The sequence below is a fragment of the Benincasa hispida genome, chromosome 8 (assembly GCF_009727055.1).
Source record: "Benincasa hispida cultivar B227 chromosome 8, ASM972705v1, whole genome shotgun sequence".
NCBI lineage: Eukaryota > Viridiplantae > Streptophyta > Magnoliopsida > Cucurbitales > Cucurbitaceae > Benincasa > Benincasa hispida.
Window position 1 is genome coordinate 11271407 of NC_052356.1, and position 9427 is coordinate 11280833.

The window sequence follows — 9427 nt, forward strand, 5'->3', positions numbered from 1 at the left end:
AAACTAAAATAAAAACAAATATCAAATTATTTCTTTAAAAGTTAGGTACTAAAACAAATATTTTAAGAGTTTTGAAATCAAATAAACATTCTATTTGAAAATTAAGTGACAAAAATAGGATTTAAAAAAGAAAAAAAAAATTATTTTCATAAAACATAATACTCCACAACTACATCCAACACACTCACCCTCTTAGAAAAAAAAATGATGTAAACAACCTAACTTTTCCAACCTTTTTCAGTCTCATCTTTGCATAAAACCCCCCTTTGGCTCTTCCTCTTCACCCCCACATACCAAAATAATCTTCAAAAAAAAAAAAAAAAAAGAAATTGTTCTTTTTTAAGCTTTGGAGTTTGCCATTATCATTATTATTATTAATTAATATTGTTCTCATTTTTTTTAGATCGAGAGAGAGAAAAGGATGGCGAATAGCCTCTTCTCTCTCGTAATATTGGTTAGCTTCCTCTTTCTCGGCTGCAGCTATGGGCAGTCGCCGGCGGAAGCCCCGGGGCCGCCGCCGCCGATGAATATCACAAAAATATTGGAAAAGGGTGGCCAATTTAATATTCTAATAAGGCTTTTGAAGAGCACTCAAGTTGCGAACCAAATCGACACTCAGCTCAATGACTCCAATTCTGAACTCACCATTTTTGCTCCAACTGATAATGCTTTCTCCAACCTTCAATCTGGTACCATCTTTTTTATATATTTCATTTTTTTCCCAATATTTAAGAATATTTATCGTCATTTCATTATCATTCTTTAATATCGAATTTGTTCGATCTTACTGTCTTTATTCTTAAATGTCTAATATTTATTGTTTATTGTTATATTTTTTTTCAAAAACTTTTTTTAATCTACCAGGTATTTTCATTATAAATTTTGAAGATATTTTCATATATTGGACTAAAATTGAACAAACTCTAAGGAGTTGTTTTGTAGCACAGCACACTTCAACCATACAATAGGAAAAACTCAAAAATGTTGGAAAAGAATAAAAGAATAGTTGGTGGTGTGGCAAACTTGAGTGTGTCATTAAAAAAAATGGTGTGCAACCCAAAATACACTTTAATTATTTTTTTTAATATTATTTTACACTTAAAAATATTTAATTACTTTTTGTCAAGGCACTAAAAAAAAAAAAAAAAAAAAAAATCTTTTATCCTTATTCAAATATTGCTTTTGAGAGGAGAGTCTTTTAGATGTTACAAAAGTATTTCTAAACTTATTGAAAAGCACATTACAACATGATACATTGATCTCCATTAATTATAGGGCAACCACAACAATATGTCTATTTATGCCGTATTTTTTGTCAAATTTTATTAAAAATAGAGTAAGAAAGATCTAGAAAAATATTTTTTAATTTGGTAATAATTTAGTCTCTTGATTTGAATGAATAATGATTAGTCCCGTGCGATACTTTATAATGGAATGATTTAGCCCATATCGTGAAAATTTCATCAAAATGAAGTATTAATTTTTAATATAAAATTAACCGATTTGGTGTTTATAGTTTATAAATAAATTTGATTGATTGCTCAGTTAGTTTCACTACACATTGTACGATATTTTATTAAATCATACTAATATTTTTTTATTATAGGACTAAATTGTTAGATTTATATATGGACTAAAATCATTATTTATTAAGTTACAGGATTAAAATGTTACAAATTATATGAACTAATCATTACCAACTAAAGTTCAACGAAATTTAACAATTTATATATGGACTAAAATCATTATTTATTAAGTTACAGGGATTAAAATGTTACAAATTATATGAACTAAATCATTACCAACTAAAGTTCAACGAAATTTAATTTCAACTCGCAAAATCTATTGACGATAAACCATATTTCTAATAGAAGTCTACCCAGCGATATAGTCGATCACTAATAGAAGTCTATCAGTGATAGAGTCTAAAATTATTAGTTTTTGCTATATTTGCAATTCTGTAAAAAAAGTTGTTATTCACTTAATTATTACCCCTAAAAGATCTACCAACCAAACATGTTTTTTTTTAACCGAAATTTAACTCTCATCGATATTTGTTATAGATAATTATTAGTTGATGTAATGTAGTTAAGAACTAATTTAGAGAATTTAGAGTTTTGTAAAGCTTAAAAATATTTGTATGTTCCATTAATACAAAACAGGCACACTCAACTCCCTCAATGACCAAGAAAAAGTAGAGCTTCTCCAATTCCACATGATCCCTACTTTCTTGTCTCTGTCAAACTTCCAAACTATCAGCAATCCGGTGAGAACTCAGGCCGGCGACGCCTATGAGTTCCCTCTCAATGTCACCACCTCCGGCAACTCCGTCAACGTCTCCTCGGGCCTCGTCAACACTTCCATCTCCGGCACTGTCTACACCGACAACCAGCTCGCGGTCTATCAGATCGACTCCGTCCTCAAGCCAATCGGCGTCTTCCAGCCTCGCCCCCCACCCCCAGCTCCTGCGCCGGAGAAGTCCAAGAAGAAGGCCAAAGCCATTTCTGAGAGCCCCAAGAATTCAGCCGATGACAACTCCTCCGCTGTGCCTCTCGCCGGGATGTCGTCGGTCTTCTCCACCAGAGCTGCGGTGGTCGTCGGAATAATGTTGGTGTGGATAAATTCTTGACCTAATTTGCTTGGCTGTTTTCTTGGAGAAGTTTCATCTATTGTCTTTGATATTGGTTTTATTTTTGTGTATTATAAATTGATGTTGGATTGTGTTGCTTTGTTTTAGGGTATTGTTGTTGATTTTGTTTCTGTTTTTTTTTTTTAATCTAAAGTTTGTGTTAAATTTATTTGAAGAATATTATCTCATGTTCTGAGAAAAAGTGTATAATATTTTTATATTAAAAAGATTTTGTTAGCAAATTTTCAATTGGATCAATTCCATCAATCCTACAAAATTGCTTGCAAAATAATTTGCAATTATAATTCCATGATATATTGCATGAAGAGTGGTTTCTTTCGAAAAAAAATATATTTTTTAGAAAAAGAAAAGTTTCCTACAACTTTATATATTTCCTTTGATCACAAAAAAAATATTTTTTTAAATATATTTTCTTAAAAAATAAAAAAAATTATCACATGATAACTTGTGATTGAACATTTGAATAAGTTGTACAAAAGAAACTGCAACCAAATATTTCTTAATAAAATATATTCAGGGAGACTTTTGTTTTTTATTTTTTGTTTTTTTGTTTCTGATTTTTTTTCACTTTTTTCTCATATCTAAAAACTGAAAGATATATATATATATATATATATATATATATATATTTGTGTTAAAAGAAGATTAAATGTTTGAGAAAAATAAAGAAAGAAGAAGATGATGGGGTTAAATATAGGGTCACATAATAACTTTGACCAAAGAAAATCTCTCTCAATGATTATTACCATATATAGAGACGATTAAAAGCATTGGGAAGCCCATGTGAACATAATTTACATATGTTATGTAACTATTTGATTTTTAGATTTTTGTTTTTGAAAAGTTTTCATGTTTGATAATTTACTTTTTATTTATATTTTTAAAAATTAAATTAAGTTTCGAAAATAAAAAGAAATTACTTTTTCATAAAGTTTTTTTTTTTTTTTTTTTCAAAATTTAGCATATAAATTCAAACAGAAAACTAAAAAAACAATGTTATCAAACAAGGCTTCCGTTCTAAAAAAACACAAATGATTATTTCAAATGTTGACGGTCCAATTTTATCTCTGCAAATATTGAAATAAAGGATGATGATTAAAATATCATTTTTAGCCATAAATATTGGTCCCATTCTATTTTAACCTATATATTCTTAATTGTTCAATTTTAATCCTTGTATTTTGGAAAATCTTAAAACTAATTACTATACTTTCAATAAATATAAAAATTAATTTTTGTTCAAATTATAGTCTATAGAAAAAGTATTACGTGAATATATTTTCATAATTTATAAAGAGAAGGTTAACATAGACTAAATATTTAAAAAATATTAAAAACAAACTATGTGCAAAGACTTTTAAGAGTTACTGAGAGTAGGGACGATTTGAAATTACATAAACCAAAACGATTCTAAAAGAAAAAAACAATATTTTAACAGAAAAAATTATAAATATTTACAAAAGATAAAACAACACTTTTAAGAGGAAGCATTAAAACGTGGGAGTGTCGTGTGATGAAAGTAAAATGATTTGAATGCTTACCATCCTAAAAGTTACATACCAACCAAAAATGAAATGATAAAGTTCTAACTTAATGTGTTGTTCAAAGTGGTAATTTCAATACCATTTTATCTACGTTTTAATTTTGAATCAACTTTTTTTCTCATTGAAAAAGAATACCAAAATATTTGATATTGATAGATAAGAAATATATTATTTAGATGTCTTAAATCTATTGTCTCACATCTAGAAGGAATATGAAAGACAAAAATTCCTAAATCTAAAAAGAATTTGAAATGGATTTATATATTTAAAGGGTATAAAATGAGTTCCAAGTAGAATAAAATATATCGATGAGTTACATTATCTTTGTACATATTATGTACTTTGCTCTCCTCAAAGATAATAAAACTCTCAATTGATATAATATATATACTTCATTAACCACTTCAAGAGATCAGTCTTAAGAAGATCGTTGCTTATTGTTGTTACACTAGTACAAAACTGGGATATAATGTCGGTATAAAATTGATATTATAGGGGTATAAATGTTGGTTAAAAACTGACATGGAAGATCATGCTATAAAAAGTCTTCAATGTCGGTATTAAATCAACATTATAGATGACTGAGATTTCGATGCTAGTTATCTTCAATATCAGTTTCTAATTGATATTTAATATTGTCTTCAATGTTGGTTTCTAACCAACATTGAACATCATCTTCAACATTAGATTTTGACCTGCTTTTTGTCAGTAGTTGTCTGATATGAAAGGTGATCCATCCCATATGTTTTTTAATGCACCATGTTTTAAAATATCCAATTTATTTTTAATGTTGGTAAGAGAATTTAAAAAATGCCAGTAAGTGTCCCATTTTGGTGTCAAAAAATGGCCGTCATCACATTTTATTATAGATATAAAAAAATTTATTTGCGGTAATGCGTGCCTACTATAATGCATGTTTGTTGTTATGTATGTTAATTCAACAATATTTTTCTTCCACCGATAAATGCACAAAACCCAACCTAAAATATAACAATAGATACAACTATACACCCTAACACAAAACTAAATACAAAGACCTAAAATACAATAACAACACATTTCTATAGAACTACAATTAAAAACATCATATCCAATACTTCTAGGACCCCTAACCTCTCCAAAAACTACAATAAAAAAATACCAAGCACTTCTATAATATTGATAATCATTTGACCATCCACAAACAATAATTATTACTTCTATTCTATGAGTACTTACACCAAATACCCATAAACAAAGAAACCGTACACGAATCTTCCAACAAAACTTGCCTATTCTACTCAAAATTCTTGCTTATATACATTATGCAATAACTAAGGTTTGTGTAAAACTACAATCAAGTACACACCATCCAACACTTCTATATCACATGTAGGACCGTCCGCCCCTCCAAAAACTACAATAAGAAATACCAAGCACTTCTGTGATATAGATAATAATTCGTCCATCCACAAAGAACAATTAGTACTTCTGATACATTCTATATATACTTACCAAATATACATAAACAAATAAACCATACATAGTTCTTCCAAAAAAACTTGCCTATTCTACTCAAAACATGTCAAGCACATCATCCAACACTTCTATATCATATATGGGACCGCCCGTCCCCAAAAACCTACAATCAAAAATACCAAGCACTCGTATATGTATGGACAACCACTTTTCCTTCATAAAATACAATCAATATATAAATTAACTTCCAGTATATTGATAAACTAGTATTTACATTCTATTGAGATAAAAAAAAAAAAAAACCATAAGTTAAGCCTTACACAAATCGTCCAATAAAACTTGCCCATTGTGTTCTAATTTCATCGACCTCTTCTTGTTTATATGCATTTTTTTTTATTGAACTACGAAGAGAAAGAAAGAAAAACACAACATAAGTTTAGATAATTTATTATAAAAAGTAAATAATTTATGTACAAGGCTAGTAATGGGAATACTAGACTTATGCACTATTTTGCACATAAATTTTTGGACATAGTATCCGCACTTTATAAAATCTAATTGATGGGCGCACTGCATATAAAGAAATTGAAAACAAGTTATTATTATGTTTCAATGAAAATAATTTGTTAAGTATCAATGCAATTTACTTTTATGGTTTCTATTTTGGATTAGACTGATAGTGTTGGAGATCATATTTAGCTTGCCATGTTTTCAATCCTCTAAATAGTTTAAAACATTAAAATAACATAAATACTTGAATTAATAACTAAGAAAATTCAATACACTTACACATTTATAACTTCATGCATGTCTTCTCGGATCTTGCTTCGAAGAGAGTTCAAAACATAACACAGTTTTCTCGAAGATTGATTACAATCAATATCTAAACATAACAATAGTAAGCAATATTCTAATATTAGTATGCATTGAATGCAAATTAAAAATAACTAAAGAAATTGTAATTTACTTACCCTATGTTATATGGAATGAGAACTAATTGTCCCAAATTAGCCATTTCTAATTGGTTGGATAAATTTCTAGATCGGGATTTGGAGACTTTACATGAGATTATATTTTTGTTTGGTCAAATATATATATATATATATATATAAAGGTTATCTCATGGTCACATTCATCCTAAAGATACTTAAATAAAACAAAAGTTATTATTAAAACATAAAAAAAAAATACATAAAGATTATGAATCAAAATGAGTAATAGATGTTATATACTTATACGATGAATGTGAGTACACACATGTAACCAATTTTAATCATCCCAAAATAATGCATTAGGTCATCACAACCTAAATAAACAAATTTATCCTTTCTAAATATGCGCTCATTTAAATTGATGTGAATCATGTCTACGTCTTTGTTGTTTATGTCATATCTATTCAAAAGCTTTATGGGGTCGTTGGTGTCTGTATATTTGGAGGAATACATAAATACTCTTAACTATGAAATGCTCCTTCCACAATAAAAGTTACATATTCAAAGTAACAAAAGTCACCCATTGCTTGATTTAAAAAACTCATAGAGTGAAAACGAGACACACTTTTTTCTCCTCATTCATAATTACAAATTGTTGAGGCCATGTTACAAAGTCACCCATGGCTTGATTTAAAGTCTCTATTTTTCTCTTCATTATAATTGGTATTGTCAAATCTACTCTCGTGATAATGTCTATCAATACTTTAATAGTTGGACATTCAATGTCATCATCAAATATTGTGGCTATTGCAACAATGTTATCTACAGATCCTACAGCCAAGTGGCATGGTGTTCCCTTAACAAATTTAAAAGAATAAATGTGATGCATAGTTAAGCACATTATGGTTAAAATTTCAAGGTCACAACAACTACAATTACCTCCAATTTTTTTAAGCCACTTTGCTAATATCTTCTTTTTCAGATACACATAGTGTGACACTTCTAACAGACAATCTAGGTTAATGAGATTATTTGCTATGAGTCTGTTGGGATAATTTAGAGACAAGTTTTGTTTTGTTTTGTTTTTATCATTTAAGGACGGATGGGTTTGAACATGAAATCATGCATTAGACATAACTGATGCGTTTGCTCCCATGCGTCGGAGGTTATGTGTCGCAATGATGATGCGTTAATCTTAGCATGCAATGATCACGCGTTCCTATCACAAGTTTTCTTACGCTTGGCCAAGTATAACATAAACGCAAGTTTCTTGGGTAATCCGAGGTCGAACACGGGGACATGTCACTCAATAATATTTGTGAAGTGATACGTTTGAGGCGATGAATAAGAATAAAAATAAAGTAAAGAATGTTTAAATGTTTTACACACTACTCCTTCTTCTAACTAAACAGATTGAGCAATAGAAGACTTGCAATAAGAATAAGTAGAGACACAACAACCAATAATGCATAGTAATGTTTACTATCTTAAATTGCCCTACTAAGCCCAGCTCGTTGTACTAAAGCATCACACTTCTCGGTGGTCAGCCGCTTGATTATATCTTTATAGTGCATGGTTGCGTTGAGCATAAGATTGTGCCTATCTCTAGGAACAATCAAACCTTGCTTAGTGCGTTCCATCCCTTACCTTCTCAGGCAGTTAGCCGCCTCTACTTAACTTATAGATAAGCAATGCAGCATCCCATAGACAGGCGTGCCACAGCCTTTCACCAAGCAAAGAGGATTAACTCACTATACTCGCACAACGCACACCTCTCGGCGGGTTGCTACATGCGTCCTATCTCTAGGCTACACGATTAAGCATGCGATTGATTTTGATAAATAAACGCTGAAGATAAACTATGATAGAGATGAAGATGATGAAGAAGACGGTAATGAAGGAATTAAGATTTTCATTGATCACAAAATATCTTAACATCTCAAGCTAAAATGTAATATAATACAGAGATTAGAAGGGAGATGAAGGACTCTGCGTCAAGGTTGCCGGTGGTGCCATGGTTGAATGGTAGAGATGNATATAATACAGAGATTAGAAGGGAGATGAAGGACTCTGCGTCAAGGTTGCCGGTGGTGCCATGGTTGAATGGTAGAGATGTCTCTCTCGAGCTCTATCTCCAGCGAATGCTCCGATCATCACTCGGTCTGGGTTGTGGAGATGAAGAATTCTCACTGGAAATCTTTTTCAAGCTCTCATCTATGATCGCAAACTTCTGCCTTGAGGCAGAAGCTTGGATGTCTCAAAATGAAGGTTTCAAGGGCTATTTATAGAATTTTGATGCCGACAGCTGTAATGATGAAGGTTTGGCTCACTGCTGCCTTTGTTGCAGTATGGGCATTGTCACATCGCCTTATCTTATTAATACTCCCAAGGTATGCGTCCGAGCTGAATTTAGCTGAAGTTATCAACGCGTTCTACCCATCTTACGATCTTCTATTATGGCTGTCAATCTGTGGCCGCAATCTTTATTTATTCACCGCATTCTCCATGCGTTGGATGCATGCGATTACTGCAGCTTCCATGCGTTGGACGCATAGGGTTGCCGTCTGTGTTCGTCTTTTGCGGTCGCCTGGCTTCAACGCATGCGTTTGTCTGTGATTGCTTATTACAAACGCATGCGTTTGATTCCTTCGATAGCTACAAAAATAGACACTTTGGCATGGAATAACGCATAATATTGGGTCAGTGAGGTTTTAGGTGCTTATAGATGCAAAACTCAAATTTTCACAAATTCTAAGTATTATCACTGCGTTTTCTATCTGTTAGCTCTCATAATTCTAAATAAAAGGCTTATAATAACTGGCATTTCTGCAAGTTATCAGAGT

General features: G+C 30.8%; 1 protein-coding gene across 1 annotated transcript; it reads left to right on the forward strand.

The window, feature by feature from the left end:
• The first annotated feature begins 292 nt into the window (after window positions 1–292).
• LOC120083418 (fasciclin-like arabinogalactan protein 12) lies at window positions 293–2884 on the forward strand. Its single transcript, XM_039039176.1, has 2 exons — window positions 293–689; window positions 2163–2884. The coding sequence occupies exons 1-2, from the start codon at window positions 422–424 to the stop codon at window positions 2627–2629; spliced, it is 735 nt and encodes a 244-aa protein (XP_038895104.1). The 5' UTR covers window positions 293–421; the 3' UTR covers window positions 2630–2884.
• Window positions 2885–9427: the final 6543 nt, after the last annotated feature.

What these genes read in the sequence shown, in the direction of transcription:
- LOC120083418 (XM_039039176.1), top strand. Translation starts at nt 422, where the DNA reads ATGGCGAATAGCCTCTTCTCTCTCGTAATATTGGTTAGCTTCCTCTTT. An exon ending in TTTCTCCAACCTTCAATCTG is followed by an intron (nt 690 to 2,162) that starts GTACCATCTTTT and finishes AATACAAAACAG; the next exon opens with GCACACTCAACTCCCTCAAT.